Genomic DNA, 23940 nt, shown 5'->3' with positions numbered 1-23940 from the left:
TACTCCCTCAGTACTGCCTGGGAGTGTCAGCCTAGATTTTTATGCTCAAATCCCTGAAGTGGGATTTGAACCCAAAACCTTCTGACTTAGAGACGAGTGTGCTGCCCACTGAGCCACAGCTGGGACTTAACAACAACAGAATAAGGACTGATAAAGAAAATACAAAGCACAATTCCGTTTCATTTGCTGCTTATTTAATGCAACACAACCCAAATTGTCTCAGCATGCAACCCCCTGGGGAAGTGCCTTGGTCCCAGAGCAAGGTGAGGTACTGTACCTGCCCAGTGTGTCCCACACAGGAGAGGTGGAGAGCAGGGAGGTCGAGCTGTCTGTGAGCCTGGTGTGACCCGAAGCGCCAGCACTCAGCAGGTTACCGGAGCCTGCAGATGTGGACAGGTAGCAAGTGGCCAACTCTCTCGGGATGCCGGGGTGTGCGGGCGAGGTGCCATGTTGCTGAGCGGCAGGCGGCAGGACGCCGGTGCTGGAAGCGCTGTAGCTGCACGGAGCAGGCACTGGGATCGGCTGCGAGCCGGGCTGGGGAGAGCTGGAGCGGGTGGAGACTGAGGCTGAGCACAGGTTCTCCTGGGTCTGGCCGGAAGGCTGCCGCGCTGCTCCTTTCCAATAATGTGCGGGCTGACCGGCGACGGAATCTGTGGAGAAAAGGAAGTGGATATTAAACTATTCCTTTTACTCGATTTTACTCCGAGTCTTTTTATATTTTCCTCAGAAAGCAAAAGGGTTTTTAGCAACAGGAAAATCCCACTCTGCCCAGTGAAGTCCCCACCCCCGGCACACACTGTACCCTCCCGGCCCTGCATTGTGGAGACAGCCCAGTCTGTGTGCTGATTCTCTGCACTGTAAATGGAAACTCCTTCTGAACAAGGCTTCAGTAGAAATTCCTTCACTCCCAGGGGGGTGAATCTTTGGAATTCTCTGCCCCAGAGGGCTGTGGATGCTGAGTCTCTGAATATATTCAAGGCTGAGATCGATAGATTTTTGGAGTCTAGAGGACTCAAGGGATATGGAGATCGGGCGGGAAAGTGGAGTTGAGGTCGATGATCAGCCATGATCTTATTGAGTGGAGCAGGCTCGAGGGGCCGAATGGCCTACTCCTAGTTCTGATGTTCTCAATGTGGTTGAGAGGAATCTGCACGGACAGTTATCACACCGCTCCTTCCATCGATGCTGTTGCCCCACCGATGGTCAACGCCTCTTGGCACGGTGTTTTACCGCCGGCTTTGCCCCATTAACCCGGCCAACTCTGTGATAATACACACGTCTTGATGGTGGCACGGATCGGGTGAGTGCAAATCGGCTGCCCATAAACCTCCACGGCCGGGATATCGAATATTGAGCGGCGACTGCGGCACGGGCCACGGCGGGTTTCCAGCCCACAGTGTACGGGGAGATTGGCGATCACCGCGCCAAGTGTCCATGGGGAACCGCAGCACGGGGTACGGGGAGATTGGCGATCACCGCGCCAAGTGTCCATGGGGAACCGCAGCATGGGGTACGGGGAGATTGGCGATCAGCGCGCCAAGTGTCCATGGGGAAACGCAGCACCGGGTACTGGGAGATTGGCGATCACCGCGCCAAGTGTCCATGGGGAAACGCAGCACGGGGTATGGGGAGATTGGCAATCACCGCGCCAAGTGTCCATGGAAAACCGCAGCATCGGGTACGGGGAGATTGGCGATCAGCGCGCCAAGTGTCCATGGGGAACCGCAGCATGGGGTACGGGGAGATTGGCGATCACCGCGCCAAGTGTCCATGTTGAACCGCAGCATGGGGTACGGGGAGATTGGCGATCACCGCGCCAAGTGTCCATGGGGAACCGCAGTATGGGGTACGGGGAGATTGGCGATCAGCGCGCCAAGTGTCCATGGGGAAACGCAGCACGGGGTATGGGGAGATTGGTGATCACCGCGCCAAGTGTCCATGGGGAAACGCAGCACGGGGTACGGGGAGATTAGCGATCACCGCGCCAAGTGTCCATGGGGAAATGCAGCACGGGGTACGGGGAGATTGGCGATCAGCGCGCCAAGTGTCCATGGGGAAACGCAGCACGGGGTACGGGGAGATTGGCGATCAGCGCGCCAAGTGTCCATGGGGAAACGCAGCATGGGGTACGGGGAGATTGGCAGCCACCGCGCCAAATGTCCATGGGGAAACGCAGCACGGGGTACGGGAAATTGGCCATTAGCATGCCAAATGTCCATGGGGAACCGCAGCACGGGGTACGGGGAGATTGGGGATCACCGCGCCAAATGTCCATGAGGAACCGCAGCATGGGATACGGGGAGATTGGCGACCAGTGTGCCAAGTGTCCATGGGGAACCGCAGCACCGGGTATGGGGAGATTGGGGATCACCGCGCCAAGTGTCCATGTGGAACCGCAGCACGGGGTACGGGGAGATTGGGGATCACCGCGCCAAGTGTCCATGTGGAAACGCAGCACGGGGTACGGGGAGATTGGCCATTAGCGTGCCAAATGTCCATGGGGAACCGCAGCACGGGGTACGGGGAGATTGGCCATTAGCGTGCCAAATGTCCATGGGGAACCGCAGCACGGGGTATGGGCAGATTGGGGATCACCGCGCCAAATGTCCATGAGGAACCGCAGCACGGCATACGGGGAGATTGGCGATCAGCGCGCCAAATGTCCATGGGGAAGCGCCGCATGGTGGGCGTTACTTGGACATTGGACAAAATCGTCTCGAACTCCCGTTAAACATCTTCCGGTTAATGGAAGTGCAAATCGGGAGAGGTGTTTAATGGGAAGTCGACTTGATAAAGAGCATTTTACTTATCACCAAAGTTAAAATTACCCCTCCCCTCCCCCGTCTGTGAAGATATCCCATAATAACCAACAGGTTTCTGATCCCCCAGATCCCTCAATCTCCACATCTACTTGGTTATTGGCCACAGTAACGCTTCACTGTCCAGCCCTGGCAACTTATTCAACTCAAGAACATAAGAAATAGGAGCAGGAGTCGGCCATTTGGCCCCTCGAGCCTGCTCCGCCATTTAATAAGATCATGGCTGATCCGATCATGGACTCAGCTCCACTTCCCTGCCCACTCCCCATAACCCTTTACTCCCTTATCGCTCAAAAATCTGTTTATCTCCACTTTAAATATATTCAATGACCCAGCCTCCACAGCTCTCTGGGGAAGAGAATTCCACAGATTTACAACCGCTGAGAGAAGAAATTCCTCCTCATCTCAGTATTAAATGGGCCCCTTACTCTGAGACTATGTCCCCTAGTTTTAGTTTCCCCTTTGAGTGGAAATATCCTCTCTGCATCCACCTTGTTGAGTCCCCTCATTATCTTATATGTTTCGATAAGATTACCTCTCATTCTTCGGAACTCCAATGAGTATAGGCCCAACCTACTCAACCTATCTTCATAAGTCAACCCCCTCATCTCCAGAATCAACCCAGTGAACCTTCTCTGAACAGCCTCCAATGCAAGTATATCCCTCCTTAAATACGGAGACCAAAACTGTACGCAGTACTCCAGGTGTGGCCTCACCAATACCCTGTACAGTTGTAGCAGGACTTCTCTGCTTTTATACTCTATCCCCCTTGCAATAAAGGCCAACATTCCATTTGCCTTCCTGATTACTTGCTGTACCTGCATACTAACATTTTGTGTTTCGTGCACAAGGACCCCCAGGCCCCTCTGTACTGAAGCACTTTGCAATTTTTTTCCATTTAAATTATAATTTGCTTTTCTATTATTTCTGCCAAAGTGGATAACCTCACATTTTCCCACAGTATGCTCCATCTGCAAAATTTTTGCCCACTCACTTAGCCTGTCTATATCCCTTTGCAGATTTTTTGTGTCCTCCTCATAATTTGCTTTCCCACCCATCTTTGTATCATCAGCAAACTTGGCTACATTACACTCGATCCTTTCATCCAAGTCATTAATATAGATTGTAAATAGTTGAGGCCCCAGCACTGATCCCTGTGGCACCCCACTAGTCACTGTTTGCCAACCGGAAAATGACCCATTTATCCCGACTCTCTGATTTCTGTTAATTAGCTAATCCTCTATCCATGCTAATATATTACCCCCAACCCCATGAGCTTTTATCTTGCGTAGTAACCTTTTATGTGGCACCTTATTGAATGCCTTCTGGAAATCCAAATACACCACATCCACTGGTTCCCCTTATCCACCCTGCTCGTTACATCCTCAAAGAACTCCTGCAAATTTGTCAAACATGATTTCCCTTTTAAAAAACTAGGATTAAACTTTCCCCGATCCTTCCTGCCATTTCTGCAGGATTTGAGATCGGGAGATTCCAACCATGCTGTTCCATTCTGCTTCAACCTTCCCCATAGTTCACTTCCACCTTTCCACGCGAGCGCCTGTCCTGGTTTAGCTCGGGCAGTGTCCCAGGTTTCCTGAGGGTGCGGAGGGTATTTGGCTCCAGGATACTCTGTGACCCTATAACTGCCCCCATCCCAGAATCCCAGCAATCCCCAGGCAGGAAGCCACGGCTTCTGGGGATTCGGGAATGTTCGGAATAAGATTTATGACCCAAAAGAGTGAGACAGATCACAAACCTGTTCAAACACACAAGGCGGTTAGGGATGGGCAATAAATGCTGGATTTTTGCCAGCGATGGCCACATCCCAAGAACCAATATAAAACCCACACAGAGTTGGGGTTACTCAACAACTTTAGCAGTTGTTAACCCAAAGCCAGCGAGCTTGGTATTCTGCGTCCCTGTGATAAACGGAGCTTTGTCGATCCCACTGTGTTTGTTATTATCTCGGTTGCCATGAACGCTGACATCATTGCAAACACAGGGCATGGCTTGTTTAATGAGAGCACTCTGGCTTACTCACACCTACACTGAGACACGCCTGGGCTGATCCAAGCTCCGACAGATACATTCCTGCTTATCTTGGCAGGGCAGAAAGTGATTGATGCACTAGCTTTCAGCTTGCCACATCCTGCTGGGACAGGCACTGGGCTGGTAGGATGAGGCCACTCAGTTAAACTCAATCTACACAGAGGAATATCGCTGGATAGCAAAAAAGGTTAGAGACAAAAGTCACATCTGATTACAAGCAGCACTGTTTGTAACCCAGCTCCTGAGGCAACCAGGGTTTGACCATATGTCTGCCCATGTTATACCACACTGGAGATATTGGCACCCAGGGTTTAACAAGGTCCAATCATTTCATAATTACTCCATGTCAGTTACTCTTTTTTCGAACGTAATTTGTTGATATCATCAGTGTACGGGAGAGTTGGAGCTGCAGTGAATCAAGTACCTGAGTCTCTCTCGGCAATCCCATTCAGCGAGGTTCTACACTGGGAGCGGGCCCTTTAATCTGGTCCCTGGATACCCCACTCCATAATCCAGGCTGACTCTTCACTACAGTAGCGAGGGAGTGCTGCACTGTCGGAGGTGCAGTACTGAGGGAGTGCAGCACTGTTGGAGGGGCAGTACTGAGGGAGCGCCGCACTGTTGGAGGGGCTGTACTGAGGAAGCGCCGCACTGTCGGAGAAGCAGTACTGAGGGAGTGCTGCACTGTCGGAGGGGCAGTACTGAGGGAGTGCTGCACTGTCGGAGGGGCAGTACTGAGGGAGCGCCGCACTGTCGGAGGGGCAGTACTGAGGGAGTGCTGCACTGTCGGAGGGGCAGTACTGAGGGAGTGCTGCACTGTCGGAGGGGCAGTACTGAGGGAGCGCCGCACTGTCGAATGAGATGTTAAACTGAGGTCCCATCTGCTCTCTCGGGTGGATGTGAAAGATGGCATTTTGAGACCCCCTACACATCCCTCGGATAGTTTCAGATGCTCTCTATAGTAGGTAGATGGGAATAACTAGCAAGTGCAGACTCTGGGAGGAAGAGCAGTCCCGGGCAGCAGCACGAGATGGTTCTCTCACTCAGAGGGGCCAGTTGGAAGGTCGGTGTCCTGTTACTGAGGGAGTTGCTCTCGTTAGATCCCGGGACTTGTGTGTCTGAGATTTCTGTCAGTGACCTGTGACGAACGCCTGACACACTTCCAGTTCTGCTTGTTGCAGAACCCGACAAAACTACAAGACCCCAATGATCCCATATCTTACCAGGAGACGAGGCACAGAATTGTGGCGTGGAGCAAATGGATAAACTGGGAGAGGCGTGCCGGAAGGCAGAGTCTGTCTGAGCAGCATCGAGCATGTTGTATCCGGGAATACTGGGCTGCAGAGAAAACACATTAGTTACAACTAGTTTGCAAGTGTTTTGAATACAAGGGGATATTGGCCAGTGCGGACCCGAGTGAGAACCCTCGAGAGCTGGTGCCGACACCACCCTCGATGGTCAGAGTGAACTACACCGTGTGTGGCACTTGAACAGGTTCCATGCTGAGTGCTCAATGGGGCACAGCGTGAGGGGCCCAGGCACCCCCGGGTGGGCTACTAATGTCAAGCTGGTCCAAGGCAGGTGGGTCTGATGCACTTCTCTCATCGGGGAGCAGAGGTAGCACGGAAATCAAGAAGGGAAGCAAATAATTCCTTTGTCTTCTGGATGAACCCAGGCCCTGTCTTTCTCAGATGGATGTAAAAATCCCATGGCACTATTTCAAAGAAGAGCAGGGGAGTTATCCCCGGTGTCCTGGGGCCAATATTTATCCCTCAATCAACATAACAAAAACAGATTATCAGCTCATTATCACATTGCTGTGTGTGGGAGCTTGCTGTGCGCAAATTGGCTGCCACGTTTCCCACATTACAACAATGACTACACTCCAAACAAATTTAATCGGCTGTAAAGCGCTTTGGCATGTCCTGAGGTTGTGAAAGGCGCTATAGAAATGCAAGACTTTTTTTTTCAAAAAAGCCACTTCGCCCTCCAGAACGAAGAGAATTTGAGTGCAAAAGGAAAATCTGTTTGTAGGAGCACCGTTGGATGCTGGAATTGAGCTGCGACAGCGGGCTGTGTGTGCCCGTGTACAGTGTGGACACGAAAGCAGTTCCCGGACTTACCATGGTGCAGTGTGGCGTGCTGCTGGAGGGGGCTGTGTTTTGGACCCGCCACTCTGGAGACTCTGATTGGTGTCTGCCGCTGACTGAGGTGCTGCCATTGAGCTCGGTGTTTCTTATTCTTCCCGAATCCCATTCATCATAGATCAGAATTCCTGGGGCAGAGGGGAGAAAAATCAATGACAGGATCCAACCCAGTGAAGACCACAGAACGACGGAAGGCAGCCTGCTGCAGCGGGATCTCGGGGCAGGGAAGGGCCGGGGGCTGGGATTAGGGGCTGGGGGCTGGGGGTCCAGGGGTTGGGGCGTTGGGGGCTGGGGGTCCGGGGCTGTGGGCCGGGGGTTGGGGGTCGGGTCATCAGGGGCTGGGGGCTGTGGGCCGGGGGCTGGGGGTTGGGGGCTGGGGGCCGGAGCTGGGGGCCAAGGCTGGGGGCCGGGGATGGGGGTCGGAGCCAGAGGGATGGTGGGCTGGGGGGCTGACGGGGTGGGGGGTAGGTGTTGGGACTGGGTGATTCTATGAAGCAGGTTCTGAAACAAAGCCCAGTCACAGAAAGGCTCAAGCAATATTCACGTACAAACCTGCCCCAACATTAAGCCTTGATATCCACCTGTCACTCTGCAGAATACCTGTGGCACGATACACAGCCTGGGATGGTACAGTGTATATCCTGGGCTGGGCTGTGTTTATGGTATTGTGTATATCCTGGGCTGGGCTGTGTTTATGGTACTGTGTATATCCTGGGCTGGGCTGTGTTTATGGTACTGTGTATATCCTGGGCTGGTCTGTGCTTATGGTACTGTGTATATCCTGGGCTGGGCTGTAACAGGAGCGTGGGCTGTAAGTGCAAACACTGCTCCATTAACCGCACCTGACACTTTGCCTTCCGGAGGGAGGGACAGGAAGTGGCTCCAGAACCGAGCCTGACTATGATTGCGAGCCATGAACCAGATCATACTTGCATGGAACAAGATTGTGTGAACTGAACAACTCCAATCTCTCCCCGCCCCCTCGCCTATGACACAGCGGGAGGGTAAACCAAGGACTCAGTACTAACACATGCAGCACATCTGGCCATCCGGACATTGGGTATATTCTGACAAGGTTACAACTCACTGTCACTGGATGAATTAGAATCATAGAACGTCATAGCACAGAAGGAGGCCATTCCCCACGCTTTCCCCATATCCCTGAAATGTTTTCCTTGTTCAATCTGTCATCTGAGGTCATCCAAACCAGACCAAGGGAGCACAGGGAGTCAACACCCAAACAGCCTGCGCGACCCCCAGCCCAACCCCCAGCCTGACCCCGACCCCCAGCCTGACCCCAAGCCCGAGCGCGACCCCCAGCCCGACCCCCAGCCCGAGCCCGACCCCCAGCCCGAGCGCGACCCCCAGCCCGATCCCGACCCCCAGCCCGACCCCCAGCCCGATCCCGACCCCCAGCCTGACCCCCAGCCCGAGCCCGACCCCAGCCTGACCCCCAACCTCAGCCCGACCCCAAGCCTGAGACTAAACTCTAGCCTCAGTCCCAGGCTGGAAGGACTTTGCAAAGAAACCAGGTAGCTCCTAAAGCCCAATCCATGGAGGGTTCCCAGAGCGTCGTGCCCAGTGGCCAGAGCCCAGAGCCCAGTGCCCAGAGCCCAGTGCCCTGTGCCCAGTGTCCTGTGCCCTGTGCCCAGTTCCCAGAGCCCAGAACCCAGTGCATAGAGGCCGGGGCCGGGAGCCCAGTCCCCAGAGCCCAGTGCTCTGCACAGCTCTCCCTGCACTGGAGCGTTGGGTACGTACCTGGGCTGTGACCATCCAGTGGGGGCTCCTCACTGTGTCTATCCAGGTGTGTGTTGTTGAGGTAGCTGGGCTTGGTGCAGGTGGTGATAGGCTGGAAGGTGGGGTCCAGCTCTAGAATCAGGTTGTTGAGATTTTCAATCGTTGCGTCTAGACTTGGAGACAGAGGCTCGTCGTCCATACAGCTGGGTGTCGAGGTTGGCGTGTTTCCCCAGTATTGGTCAGAGGCCCTGGCTGTGTCCTGGGGCCCGCCAGGTCCGTGGTGAGTTATTACCCGAGCTGTAGCTGTCCGTCTCACTCCATCGTGGATGGGGGGCTTCTGACTAGAGACGGATTTCACCAGCACGGTGTGCGACCTGCCCAGGCCAGGCTGACCCCTGCCCTGCGAATGGCAGCTGGGGTTCGGAGGTGACATCTTGACCTCCCGGCAGACCCATCGCTCTGAGGGGCAGTGGCTGTAGGAGTCTGTGCGCGAGGCGGAGACGGGGCCTGGGCAGATGGCCCTTGATTGACCACGATTGGCCGAGGAGCCATTCAGGACGATGGTCTCCATCCTAGGGGCCGCACACCTGCCCGGACCTCTCTCCATGTGAGCGGAGTGGCTCGACATGACTTCGGAGAAGAAGCCTCCGTCCTTCATCGATGCGTGAGGCTGTCACCGGGGCTGAGAATGGAAGGCACGCTCACAGACTCCGTCAGGCTCCTCGGGCTGGTCCTCTCGGCCGGCGGCGATCGACTGCTGGTAAACGGTGTCCACAAACCTGGAAAGGCAACAAATACCTTTATTGATTAGCAATCAATGTGAAATATAACTGTTCTGCCAGAGGCTAATCACAAGCTGTCAAAGGAGCTCCCGTACATTCACAGGAACAGGAGGAGGCCCATTCAGCCCCTCGAGCCTGTTACACAGGAACAGGAGGAGGCCATTCAGCCCCTCGAGCCTGTTCCGCCATTCAATGAGATCATGGCTGATCTGTGACCTAACTCCATCTACCCGCCTTGGTTCCGTAATCTTAACACCCATACCTAAAAAATTTTTATCAATTTTAATTTTGCAATGTTCAATTGACCCCCGACCTCAACAACTTTTTGGGGGAGAGAGTTCCAGATTCCCGCTGCCCTTTGTGTGAAGAAATGCTTCCTGACATCACCCCTAAACGGCCTGGCTCTAATTTTAAGGTTCTGCCCCCTTGTTCTGGACTCCCCCCACCAAAGGGAACAGTTTCTCTCGATCGACCCCATCAACTCCTTTAATCATCTTAGACACCTTGATTAGATCACCCATTAACCTTCTACACTGGAGGTAATACAAGGCTAGCCATGCAGACAATGCAATGCCAAGATGACCCTGAGATGGAGCAGAGACACTATGGCCCCAAAATCCCTGGGTCGGCTTCAGTGCACTTTCCGCCTGTTTGGGTGAGGGACTTAGAATATGGTCTGGAGCCCCGTTCCATTGGGATTCCACCCCATTTACACCTTTAAATTGCGGTTTGGGGATGGGCAAATCATCCACCCACAACCCCCCACATCAAGGGGTGTCAGGGGAGAGTTCCTGGACCTTGTTGGGAAATTCCTTTATTTTCGCTTTTGGAGGGGTCCCAGTGGAACACATAGGGATGAGCGCAGAGATCCCAGGGGGGTTGTGGGCCTGGAGGAGATTACAGAGATAGGGAGAGTCAAGGGGCCTTGAGGGATTTGAACCCAAGGATGAACATTTTGAAATCGAGTCGTTGCCGGATCGGGAGCCAATGCGGGTCAGCGAGCACAGGGGTTGATGGGTGAGTGGGACTCGGTGAGAGTTAGAACACAGGGCAGCGAGCACAGTGGGTGATGGGTGAGTGGGACTCGGTGTGAGTTAGGACACGGGGCACAGGGGGTGATGGGTGAGACGGACTTGGTGCGAGTTAGGACACGGGGCAGCGAGCACAGTGGGTGATGGGTAAGCGGGACGGTGAGAGTTAGGACACGGGGCAGCGAGCACAGGGGGTGATGGGTGAGCGGGACTCGGTGCGAGTTAGGACACGGGGCAGCGACCACAGGGGGTGATGGGTGAGCGGGATTCGGTGCGAGATAGGACACGGGGCAGCGAGCACAGGGGGTGATGGGTGAGCAGGACTCGGTGCGAGTTAGGACATGGGGCAGCGAGCACAGGGGATGATGGGTGAGTGGGACTCGGTGCAAGTTAGGACACGGGGCACAGGGGGTGATGGGTGAGTGGGACTCGGTACAAGTTAGGACATGGGGCAACAAGCACAGTGGGTGATGGGTGAGCGGGACTCGGTGCGAGTTAGGACACGGGGCAGCGAGCACAGGGGGTGATGGGTGAGCGGGACTCGGTGCGAGTTAGGACACGGGGCAGCGAGCACAGGGGGTGATGGGTGAGCGGGACTCGGTACGAGTTAGGACACGGGGCAGCAAGCACAGTGGGTGATGGGTGAGCGGGACGGTGAGAGTTAGGACACGGGGCAGCAGGCACGGGGGGTGATGGGTGAGTGGGACTCGGTGCAAGTTAGGACACGGGGCACAGGGGGTGATGGGTGAGTGGGACTCGGTACGAGTTAGGACACGGGGCAGCAAGCACAGTGGGTGATGGGTGAGCGGGACGGTGAGAGTTAGGACACGGGGCAGCGAGCACGGGGGGTGATGGGTGAATGGGACTCAGTGTGAGTTAGGACACGGGACACAGAGGGTGATAGGTGAGTGGGACTTGGTGTGAGTTAGGACACGGGCAGCAGAGTTTTGGATGAACTCAAGTTTGTGGAGACACTGGGAGAACTCCCAGATCTTGGGGTCTTTCACATCGACCGGATTAGGCACCAGACAGCACTCCTAACAATGCAGTACTCCTGCAGAACTAGCCTTGATTGTGCGCTCAGGTCCTGCAGCGAGGCTTGAACCCACAACCCTCTGGCTCAGGCGCGAAGTGCTATAACTGAGCAAAGCTGAGACACTGTCAGCATTATTTAGAAGTTCTCCAGAGAACTGTCTCAAAACCCGGCGGGCCAAAACGCCCAGCCAAATCTCTGCAAGAACACGACCAAATCAGCCACAATCGGATTGGATGGCAGAGCTGGCCAGGGGCAGGACGGCCACCTGTTCCTGTTTTCCAAGCTGCAGGCTGGGATTTTCTAAGCAGGTGGGGCAGGGCTGAGTGCCTCCTAGATGTGTCACTCCTGGAACATAGTGAATTGTTCTGGGAGCCCAGATGGCAGTGCACCAGTTGGCAGATTCAACGCCTGATCAATCCCCACATCATGCTGGAGTGCGGAGCTAGACTGCAGGCTGGTGGGTGGAGAAGGGAGGTCGATGAAGCTGACTAAACCTCCAGCCACTGTTTATGCAGTGAAGTGACTCACAGAATGATGTTAACGCCAGTAAAATATTAAACAAATTATTCATAGCAACACGTGTACAGCGTGGGGCTGCGTGCAGTTCTCTCTCTCGGGCGTTAACTCTCTCTCCGCACACAGACTGGCGATGGAGTGATGTCAGGGCGAAGGGGTGAGATCATGGCTGGAGTTATGAGTGCCACTTTGTTGTGGACCAGGAGCCCAGGAAGTGGTTTCCTGGCGTTAACGGTGACCTGGATTTATTGCACTTGACTCTGAAGATTGTCTGAGAATCGGGACAAACCGCATCTGCGTATCAAAACCAGTCCTAGTGACTCAGTCTCCCAAATATAATGCACAAACTCCCGGGGTAACTGAAGCTGCTGGTGCGGAACTGAAGCGTGCAGTCCAGGACACAGGAACAGGAGGAGGTCATTCAGCCCCTCGAGCCTGTAACACAGGAACAGGAGGAGGCCATTCGGCCCCTCGAGCCTGTTACACAGGAACAGGAGGAGGCCATTCAGCCCCTCGAGCCTGTTACACAGGAACAGGGGGAGGCCATTCAGGCCCTCGAGCCTCTTACATTAGGAATAGGAGGAAGCCATTCAGGTCCTTGAGCCTGTTACACAGAAACAGGAGGAGGCCATTCGGCCCCTCGAGCCTGTTACACAGGAACAGGAGGAGGCCATTCGGCCCCTCGAGCCTGTTACACAGGAACAGGAGGAGGCCATTCAGCCCCTCGAGCCTGTTACACAGGAACAGGGGGAGGCCATTCAGGCCCTCGAGCCTCTTACATTAGGAATAGGAGGAAGCCATTCAGGCCCTTGAGCCTGTTACACAGAAACAGGATGAGGCCATTCAGCCCCTCGAGCCTGTTACACAGGAACAGGAGGAGGCCATTCAGCCCCTCGAGCCTGTTCCACCATTCAATGAGATTGTGGCTGGTCTGTATCTTAACTCCATTTACCCACCTTAGTTCTGTAACCCTCAATATTCTTACCCAACAAAAATCTACCAATCTCAGTTTTGACATTTTCAATTGCCCCCTAGCATCGACAGCTTTTTGGGGGAGAGAGTTCCAGATTCCCACTGCCCTTTGTGTGAAGAAATGCTTCCCGACATCACCCCTGAACGGCCTGGCTCTAATTTTAAGGTTCTGCCCCTTGTTCTGGACTCCGCCCACCAGAGGGAACAGTTTCTCTCTGTCTACCCTATCGATTCCTTTAATTATCTTTAACACCTCAATGAGATCAGCTCTTAATCTTCTATATTCAAGGGAAATGTTTCCAGACACTATCTCTAGGCTACGGTGAGTGAATGTTCCCAGATACAGGCATCGATACTGGCCTCAGTGCCCTTGGGGTGGGGAGGGGTTTAGCAATAAAGCCCTTTGCCCTCTGCCGGAGAATGCTTGCATTGCCCCGTGGATGAGGATTGGGCTTGGAGGAAATGCCCCCACAGTCAAACAGTTTGACAACACTCCTTGCCCAGGGTTACACTTAAAGACTGGTCACTTGAATAAAGGCTCTGATAGCACCCATCGTAACTGGACCCAGCACCCATAGAACCAGACCCAGCACCCACAGAACTGAACCCAGCACCCACAGAACTGGACCCAGCACCCATAGAACCGGACCCAGCACCCACACAAGGGGTGGACACCAGCAGATGACTCCCTGTGCCCTCCCCGCCCCCACCCACACCGAGCTCCAGGCTGCCCCGGGCTCTGATCTCTCGGGTTTACTGCCTGACCTGCCCCACACTCGGTCACGGCTGAGCACTGAACTCACTCACTCATTTATCCCCATTCCCCAAGCCCCTCCTCAGCACAATATAAAAGCTGCTTTCCTCTCATGTGGCCTTCCTGTTTGTTTCTATAGAAACGACGATTGATGCTCCTGGGACCCAGGCTATTGTCTTGGCCTGTCCTCTGGGTGTGGGAGCGGCATGCTGGAGGCTTTAAATATATCCCTGACCTGCTGCACTGCCGCTCCTCGGCCTCTGTCATTGTTCCACAGTTAGTCAGATTAATCCCGGCTCACCACCCAAGGCTGCAGCAGCCTCTCGACACCAGTCAACCAACACCACCTGTTCACACAGAGGAAGGAAACAGCCTCTGCAGACATCCCAAGCTGCTCGTTCGCAGAATCCCTTCAACATCTGAGCAAACTCACAACAGACACTGTTGTACGACAGGGTAAAAATAGACTAAAGTTCCCTCGACACTGTCCCATCAAACACTCCCAGGGCAGGTACAGCACGGGGTTAGATACAGAGTAAAGCTCCCGCTACACTGCCCCGTCAAACACTCCCAGGGCAGGTGCAGCACGGGTTAGATACAGAGTAAAGCTCCCTCTACACTGTCCCGTCAAACACTCCCAGGGCAGGTACATCACGGGGTTAGATACAGAGTAAAGCTCTCTCTACACTGTCCCGTCAAACACTCCCAGGGCAGGTGCAGCACGGGTTAGATACAGAGTAAAGCTCCCTCTACACTGTCCCGTCAAACACTCCCAGGGCAGGTACAGCACGGGGTTAGATACAGAGTAAAGCTCTCTCTACACTGTCCCGTCAAACACTCCCAGGGCAGGGACAGCACGGGTTAGATACAGAGTAAAGCTCCCTCTACACTGTCCCAAAAATATGCCTTAGTCCCATTTCCGCCTGGGTGTTATTTCCAGTTTCCACACACGCTGTGCATTTGGCCACTCTGATGATCAATTTAGAGCCAGTTTTTTTATGTGAGCCCATGCTGAGTCTGTCTGAGCTCCTCACAATCAGGAGCCAAAGGAGACGCCCATCCCATCAGACGGGGATTTCTGCCCGGGATCCAGGCACACAAACTCAGCGTTGTATCTGCCTGCACCGTCCTGCTCCTTGCTATCTGCCCCGCTCAGCCCAAGTTGCTCAATTTCCTGAAAGGTGACCAGTGGTTGTGATTAAAGTTGGCCAAGTTGGAGTGGGTCGAGTGCTAGATTTGAGGAGAACAGTGAAGGAGATACCGCTATGGCCCATCTCCCTCCACACCCCAGTCTGCGCACCATGGACTCTACCCCAGTCAGCGCAGCCTCTCTGTCCCCACATCTCTCCTCCTGCCCGCCCGCCTGGCTGCCCCATAAAGAAAGACTTGCAGTTGTATAGCGCCTTTCACAGCCTCAGGTTGCCCCAAAGTGCTTCACAGAGAATGAAGTACTTTTTGGAGTGTAGTCACTGTTGTAATGTGTGAATTACAGCAGCCAATTTGCGCACAGCAAGCTCCCGCAAACAGCAATGAGATAGTGACCAGATAATCTGTTTAGTGATTTTGACTGAGGGATCAATATTAGCCCAGGACACTGAGGAGAATTGCTGTACAAAGGAAATGAGCTCGGATCCAGGCAGATGGGTTCGGGGCAGATGAGCGGATATTTGCGCCGGACAGTCAGGAGTTGAGTTGGTTTCATTGATCCCGCGGCTTTGACAGTTAATCAATAATTTCAGTCGCTGGGAGATTGAGCCGCATTCAAAGGTTCAGGGGTCATAAAGTTTCCTCCAATCTGCGCTCTCTCTGGCTATTTATTCATTTGGACCCGTGTCCTTTACTTCAGAATCCGATATTGCGGCTCTCACCTGATCCTCGTCCTCCTCGCCTGCTTTTCTCAAACTAAAACTATTTCAATTCCGTAGTATTTCCACATAGCTCACAAGGCTAAATGGCCGACCCCTTTGTGTTATTCGCTCTCTGAACCCTCTCCAATCCAACTTGGCCCTTTTGACGATCGCGAGCCAGAGAAAGAAAGACTTGCAATTATATAGCGCCTTTCACGACCACCGGACGTCTTAAAGCGCTTTACAGCAAATTAAGTACTTTTGGAGTGTAGTTACTGTTGTAATGTGGGAAACGTGTCAGCCAACTTGCGTACAGCAAGCTCCCACAAACAGCAATGTGATAATGACCAGATCATCTGTTTTTTGTTACATTTATTGAGGGATAAGTATTGGCCCCAGGACACCTCCCCTGCTCTTCTCAAAATAGTGCCATGAGATCTTTTACATCCACCTGAGAGAGCAGATGGGGCCTCGGTTTGACGTCTCATCCCAAAGATGGCACCTCTGACAGTGCAGCACTCCCTCAGTACTGCCCCTCCGGTAGTGCAGCGCTCCCTCAGTACTGCCCCTCCGACAGTGCGGCGCTCCCGCAGTACTGCCCCTCCGACAGTGCGGCACTCCCTCAGTACTGCCCCTCCGACAGTGCGGCGCTCCCTCAGCACTGCCCCTCCGACAGTGCGGCGCTCCCTCAGCACTGCCCCTCTGACAGTGCAGCGCTCCCTCAGTACTGCCCCTCTGACAGTGAGGTGCTCCCTCAGTACTACCGCTCTGACAGTGCGGCGCTCCCTCAGTACTGCCCTCTGACAGTGCAGCACTCCCTCAGCACTGCCCCTCTGACAGTGCAACACTCCCTCAGTACTGCCCCTCCAATAGTGCGGCGTTCCCTCAGCACTGCACTAGGACTGTCGGTCTAGATTTTTGTGCTCAAATCCCTGGAGTGGGACTTGAACCCACCAATCTTGTGACTCAGAGGCAAGGGTGCTGCCCAAGAGTGATTCAGAGGATGGCCTCACCTCTGATCCTCAGGAATCACTAACTAATTGTCTTAGTGCCAGTGCGCGGAGGTGAACACAATGTCAAATTGTTGGTTGACTTTCACTGGGGCACAACTTCCTCCCGTAACCCAGGACCAACATAGGTGGTCCCTCGAAATGAGGATGACTTGCTTCCATGCCAAAAAAGGAATGAGTTCACAGGAGTTTCAATATTCCAGTTCCCGAACTACATCTGAAGGGTGGAAGATGCCTGTGCGTGGATTTTTTTAACGTGTGGTGGCCGTTGCACACCAGCCACCACATGGGCTTGACAGAGCTAGGTCTTGGTCCAGTGGCAAGGATTAACCAGGACGACTGGAGACCAGCTCTGCTGCATGCATACTGCAGCCCATATTGCAGTGTGGGCTGACCAGTGCGGCCCCTGGGCCCCTGACCCTGACCTCGCGCCTCCCCAGGACCATAGAACAATGGGCACTTGCAGCACAGAAGGCTCATTGCCCCATCTTATCTGTGCGAGCTCTTTGCGGTAGCAATCCAAACTAATCCCACATCACCGTGCTCCCCCGTCACCTTTTTATCTCCTGTGCTTCAAATATTTATCCCCACCCCATACTGTGCTCCAAATACTCTCTGTGTATGAACTTCAGCAATTGTACATCCATGTCTGGAGTAAAAATAAAATGGGGAAGGTGGCTCAACCGTGTCTAACAAGAGAAATTAAGGATAGTGTTAAATCCAAGGAAGAGGGATATAAATTGGCCAGAAAAAGCAGCAAACCTGAGGACTGGGAGAAATTTAGAATTCAGCAGATGAGGACTAAGGGTTTAATTAAGAGGGGGAAAATAGCGTACGAGAGGAAGCTTGCAGGGAACATAAAAACTGACTGCTAAAGCTTCTATAAATATGTGAAGAGAAAAAGATTAGTGAAGACAAACGTAGGTCCCTTGCTGTCGGATTCAGGTGAATTTATAATGGGGAACAAAGAAATGGCAGACTAATTGAACAAATACTTTGGTTCTGTCTTCACGAAGGAAGACACATATAACCTTCCGGAAATACTAGGGCACCGAGGGTCTAGCGAGAAGGAGGAACTGAAGGATATCCTTATTAGGCGGGAAATTGTGTTCGGGAAATTGATGGGATTGAAGGCCGATAAATCTCCAGGGCCTGATAGTCTGCATCCCAGAGTACTTAAGCAAGTGGTCCTAGAAATAGTGGATGCATTGGTGATCACTTTCCAACAGTCTATCGACTCTGGATCAGTTCCTATGGACTGGAGGGTAGCTAATGTAACACCACTTTTTAAAAAAGGAGGGAGAAAGAAAATGGGTAATTATAGACCGGTTAGCCTGACATCAGTAGTGGGGAAAATGTTGGAATCAATCATTAAGGATGAAATAACAGTGCATTTGGAAAGCAGTGACAGGATCGGTCCAAGTCAGCATGGATTTATGAAAGGGAAATCATGCTTGACGAATCTTCTGGAATTTTTTGAGGATGTAACTAGCAGAGTGGACAAGGGAGAACCAGTGGATGTGGTGTATTTGGACTTTCAAAAGGCTTTTGACAAAGCCCCACACAAGAGATTGGTGTGCAAAATCAAAGCGCATGGTATTGGGGGTAATGTACTGACATGGATAGAGAACTGGTTGGCAGACAGGAAGCAGAGAGTCGGGATAAACGGGTCCTTTCCAGAATGGCAGGCAGTGACTAGTGGAGTGCCGCAGGGCTCAATGCTGGGATCCCAGCTCTTTACAATATACATTAACGATTTAGATGAAGGAATTGAGTGTAATATCTCCAAGTTTGCAGACGACACTAAACTGGGTGGCGGTGTGAGCTGTGAGGAGGATGCTAAGAGACTGCAGGGTGAGTGACTTGGACAGGTTAGGTGAGTGGGCAAATGCATGGCAGATGCAGTATAATGTGGATAAATGTGAGGTTATCCATTTTGGGGGCAAAAACACAAAGGCAGAATATTATCTGAATGGCGGCAGATTAGGAAAAGGGGAGGTGCAATGAGACCTGGGTGTCATGGTTCATCAGTCATTGAAAGTTGGCATGCAGGTACAGCAGGCGGTGAAGAAGGCAAATGGTATGTTGGCCTTCATAGCTAGGGGATTTGAGTATAGGAGCAGGGAGGTCTTACTGCAGTTGTACAGGTCCTTAGTGAGGCTTCACCTGGAATATTGTGTTCAGTTTTGGTCTCCTAATCTGGGGAAGGACGTTCTTGTTATTGAGGGAGTGCAGTGAAGGTTCACCAGACTGATTCCAGGGATGGCTGGACTGTCATATGAGGAGAGACTGGATCAACTGGGCCTTTATTCACTGGAGTTTAAAAGGTTGAGAGAGGATCTCATAGAAATGTATAAGATTCTGATGGGACTGGACAGGTCAGATGCGGGAAGAATGTTCCCAATGTTGGGGAAGTCCAGAATCAGGGGACATCGTCTTAGGATAAGGGGTAGGCCATTTAGAACTGAGATGAGGAGAAACTTCTTCACTCAGAGAGTTGTTAACCTGTGGAATTCCCTGCTGCAGAGAGTTGTTGATGCCAATTCATTGGATATATTCAAGAGGGAGTTAGATATGACTCTTATGGCTAAGGGGATCAAAGGGTGTGGAGAGAAAACAGGAAAGAGGTACTGAGGGAATGATTAGCCATGATCTTATTGAATGGTGGTGCAGGCTCGAAGGGCTGAATGGCCTACTCCTGCACCTATTTTCTATTTTCTATGTTTCTATGTTTCTATGTGTAAAGAAATCTCTCCCCTTCTCATTCTCTCACTGACCATTGATGATCCACATATTGATTCCCCAACCAGAAAAGTCACTCTATCAAAACTTTTCTGAATATTAGAACCTCCAGTACATCTCCTCGGCCTTTTCTCCAGTGGAAACAGTCCCAGTAACTTGGGTGTCTCCTGATCACTAGTTCCCATGCCTGCCATCCTCTGGGTGAAGCCACACTCGACACTCTATGTGGCTTTACTGTCCTTTCTATAACAGGGCGCCCAAAACTCACACGCCGCTCTCATTATTAGCTTACACAATGTTCTTCACTCTTGTACTCTGTGCCTCTGTTTATAAAACCCAAAATGCCTTTGACTTTTCTTATATCTTTATTTATCTGCGCTCTCACTTTCAGGGAATGATGTATTTGCACCCCTGGGTCGCTCTGTTCATCCCACCCCTCATTGTCAGTGTACACTTCCATTCTCTGTTTTTTTCTCTACAAAAATGCATTCTCTCAGACTGATCCACATTGAACTATATCTGCCACCAGTCTGCCCATTCACTCACCTTTCTGCCCATTCACTCACCTGACCCAGCAATGACCCCCCGGGGTACATCGCCCCAACCCTTCCCCAGTCTGAACAACACCCATTCACCCCAACTCCTGTTTCTGCCTGTCAACCAACATCCTACCCATGATGTGACATTTCCTTATACCGCACGCCTGAATTTTTCTAAAAGGCCTCTTGTGAGTCAGCTTATCGAACGCCTTCTGAAATTCAGTCTAATCTATCTCGACAACATTCTATTAATCTCTCCAGTCAGGCACTGCTTCAAGGCAAAACCAAATACTGCGGATGCTGGAATCTGAAATACAAACAGAGTATGCTGGAAATCCCAGCGGGTCGGGCAGCATCTGTGGAGAGAGAAACTTTCATTTCTAGTTCTGATGAAGGGTCACAGACCCGAAACGTTAACTCTGTTTTTATTATAGCTTCAAAGCAGGCTATTTAATTTGTCAAACACCACACGCCTTTAACAATCTGTTCCAGCTGAACCTCAGCATTTCGAAATGCTCACTATATTTGTCTCAGATTAAGGATTCCAATAGTTTACCCACAACCTGACATTAGACAAAGTGATTGTTAGTCACCCCTGGGTTGGAAGCACTGCGTTCCAATGCCGTTAATTGACCTGGGCAGGTCAGCGGGTGTTGGCTGGGTTCCGATCTGATGAAGCAGGATATTAGCACCCACTCACTGCAGAGACAGGCCTACATAGGACATTCCACCCATTCAGGAATTAGGCTTTTCATCTACAGGAGACTCCCAGGAAGCAGAGTAAGACAACAACAACAACTTGTATATTTATATAGCCCCTTTAACATAGTGAAACGTCCCAAGGCAATTCACAGGAGTATTATGAGATAAAGAATTTGATACCGAACCGCGTAAGTAGAAATTAGGGCAGGTGACCAAGGTCAAAGAAGTAGGTCTTAAGGAGCATCTTGAAGGAGGAAAGAGAAATAGAGAGGTGGAGAGGTTTAGGGAGGGAGTTCCAGAGCTTGGGGCCCAGGCAACAGAAGGCACGGCCACCAATGGTGGAGCGATTATAATCAGGGATGCTCAAGAGGGCAGAATTAGAGGAGGGCAGAATTAGAGGAGCGCAGACATCTCGGGAGGGGGGGGGGTTTGTGGGCTGGAGGAGATTACAGAGATAGGGAGGGATTTGAAAACAAGGATGAGAATTTTGAAATCGAGGCGTTGCTTAACCGGAAGCCAATGTAGGTCAGCAAGTACAGGGGTTGATGGGTGAGCGGGACTTGGTGCGTGTTAGGACATGGGGCAGCCGAGTTATGGATCACCTCTCATTTACGTAGGGCACAACATGGGAGGCCAGCCAGGATAGACAGGCTATAAAACCATAAATCCCAGGCTGACTCACCTGGAACCAGTTAAACTAAAGGTGCATTTTAAAGGGACACCTCTGCCACATTTCACATGACATTTTATTGGACCTGTGGCTCAATCACTTCGAAGTGAGAGCACGGAAAGCTGAGTGCATCAGCAGGCACGTTACAACCCGCTCGCCCGCTTTCCCCTGTGATTGTCGGTCTGACTGCAGGTGATGCGTGGTTAGCAGAGTCCGACTTTGCTCGGCTTTCTCAAGCCGGAACCCGCAGGCTGAACCTGTTCCTGATCAAACCCGTCTAACACTGACCCGGAGCCCTGGGCCTGCACTGACTATGGGCAGCTGCCCGGTCAGTGCGGTTACACGACTCGCTGACACTGCGCGGGGCATGGCGGGGTACAGGGGCAGGTGCTAGCAACAATTCGAGGCACAGCGTCATCCCATGCCAAGATTTAGAGAGGGCAACACTGTGAATGTTAAGTATTAGAATCACAGACGATAGAGTATAGGAGGAGGCCATTCGGCCCATCATGCCTGTGAAAGAGCAATTCAATCAGTCCCAACCCCGCTCTTTCCCCACGGCCCTTTTCAAGTATTTACCCAATCCCCCGTTTCAAAGTTACGATTAAATCTGCTCCCACCGCCCTTTCAGGCAACGCGTTCCCATCACAACAACTCGCTGCGTAAAAAGAAATTCTCCTCTGGTTCTTTCTGAAACCTGTGCCCTCTGGCTACTGATCCTCCTGCCAAGTATTATTGCAGTGATTTTTCTGCACTGTATTAACTGTAACATGAGCAAAAGGAAACCGCGTTTGCCCTTTAGATTTGCTGTGGGAGCAGCGGGAGCGATCACTGAGCCAGTGATGGGCAGATACGGAGTGAACAGATCACACATAGAAACATAAAAACATAGAATTATAGAAAATAGGTGCAGGAGTAGGCCATTCAGCCCTTCGAGCCTGCACCGCCATTCAGTAAGATCATGGTTGATCATGCAACTTCAATGCCCCTGTGGTAGAGAATTCCACAGGTTCACAATTCACTGAGTGAAGAAGTTTCTCCTCATCTCGGTCCTAAATGGCTTACCCCTTATCTTTAGACTGTGACCCCTGGTTCTGGGCTTCCCCAACATCGGGAACATCCTTCCTGCATCTAACCTGTCCAGTCCCGTCAGAATTTTATATGTTTCTATGAGATCCCTCACATCCTTCTAAACTCCAGTGAATATAAGCCTAGTCAATCCAGTCTCTCCTCATATGTCAGTCCTGCCATCCCGGGAACCTTCGCTGCACTCCCTCAATAGCAAGAATGTCCTTCCTCAGATTAGGAGACAAAAACTGTACACAATATTCAAGGTGTGGCCTCACCAAGGTTCTGTACAACTGCAGTAAGACCTCCCTGCTCCTATACTCAAATCCTCTCGTTATGAAGGCCACCATGCCATTTGCCTTCTGCACAATTTCCAATGTGTGCTCACATCATTCCAGGCTCTGTGCAAAGGCCGTTAACTCACAAGCTCCCACCCGCTGTGAGCTCAGAAACACTTCTCCTTTGCCCTTCTCAATCACCGGCCCCTCTCCTATAACTGACTCCATTATTGATTCCCTTTCTTTCTAGGGTAAGTCTGATGGGAGCTGTGCCCCTGTTGCATGGGTCGAGTGAGCAGGCTGGTGGGTCAGTCACTCCCAATACCCTCTGGGACCTATCGTTATATCATGCAGCGCGCCTGAGGTGCCCCTCGCGCTCCTTCCCTCCATCACCTCCCTACCTGGCACTGCCCTTCCCTCCCTCATCTCCCTACCTGGCACTGCCCTTCCCACCCCCACCTCCCTACCTGGCATTGCCCTTGCCAGCTGAACCCCTCCCCCCCCACTCGCAGATGCGGGACCAGGAACCCAGTGTGTCGGGACATTGTCCGCACCACACCAGGGCACCGCGCTGACATTGTGAACGCCTCCCGACTCCTCCCGACCCTGGCATCAGAACATCGCTGAAATCCAGCTCCCTGTCTAAACAGTTTCACACTGACCATCAGTCATTCACTGGGACCGCTCTCACCGAAGGAACGTCGCCAGGCTCCTGAACTCACATCTGCTTCAATAAACTAACTAAACGCCCCCAGAACAAGCAGTACACGCTCGCCGTCCACTGCAACTGTGCATCGTTAATTCTCCTTTCACCGAGCTTTAGTTTCAACACACTTGAATGATTCCTGATACTTTCTCAACTTACTCAAAAACAAACTAAGCTGACACTCACCTTTGGAGCAGGGTGTGTGCTGAACCACTTCTGCCCTCCCGTCAGGGTTTCTTGCTGCTGTCAGTGTTTCACAGTCCGTGTGTTTCCTTAGTTGTTCAGGCGAGGCTCAGCACAGCTTAATGCTACATTCCTGGCTGCCTTGTTGATCCTATAAAGCTTCCTCCCTCCCACAGAAATGACTGCTGGAGGGCGGGGCAGCTTCAAACTCGGAAGGCTGGAGCCCGGAAAGCTGAGATCAGCCAGGGGACCACTCCCTCCTCAAAATAAATCGGAGCCACACGTTGCCTTTCTGTCTGGTGACAGCACCCGTCTCAGCACCCATCTCACAGCACACAGCTCACAACAC

The 23940-nt window shown here is 52.3% G+C and overlaps 1 protein-coding gene across 1 annotated transcript in view; it reads right to left on the bottom strand.

The window, feature by feature from the left end:
• The window catches only part of LOC139233941 (tensin-4-like), a 54588-nt gene extending 30862 nt beyond the window's left edge, over nucleotides 1–23726 (bottom strand). Inside the window, exons 1-5 of the mRNA XM_070864625.1 lie at nucleotides 23595–23726; nucleotides 8777–9534; nucleotides 6995–7146; nucleotides 6095–6209; nucleotides 278–650 (exon numbers count right to left, since the gene is read on the bottom strand). Of these exons, the coding sequence (XP_070720726.1) occupies nucleotides 278–650; nucleotides 6095–6209; nucleotides 6995–7146; nucleotides 8777–9413 (1277 nt within the window). The 5' untranslated portion in view covers nucleotides 9414–9534; nucleotides 23595–23726. The remainder of the gene's footprint in view (nucleotides 1–277; nucleotides 651–6094; nucleotides 6210–6994; nucleotides 7147–8776; nucleotides 9535–23594) is intronic.
• Nucleotides 23727–23940: the final 214 nt, after the last annotated feature.

This window comes from Pristiophorus japonicus, chromosome 21 (genome assembly GCF_044704955.1).
Source record: "Pristiophorus japonicus isolate sPriJap1 chromosome 21, sPriJap1.hap1, whole genome shotgun sequence".
NCBI lineage: Eukaryota > Metazoa > Chordata > Chondrichthyes > Pristiophoridae > Pristiophorus > Pristiophorus japonicus.
This window is presented reverse-complemented; position numbering and strand designations above follow the sequence as displayed.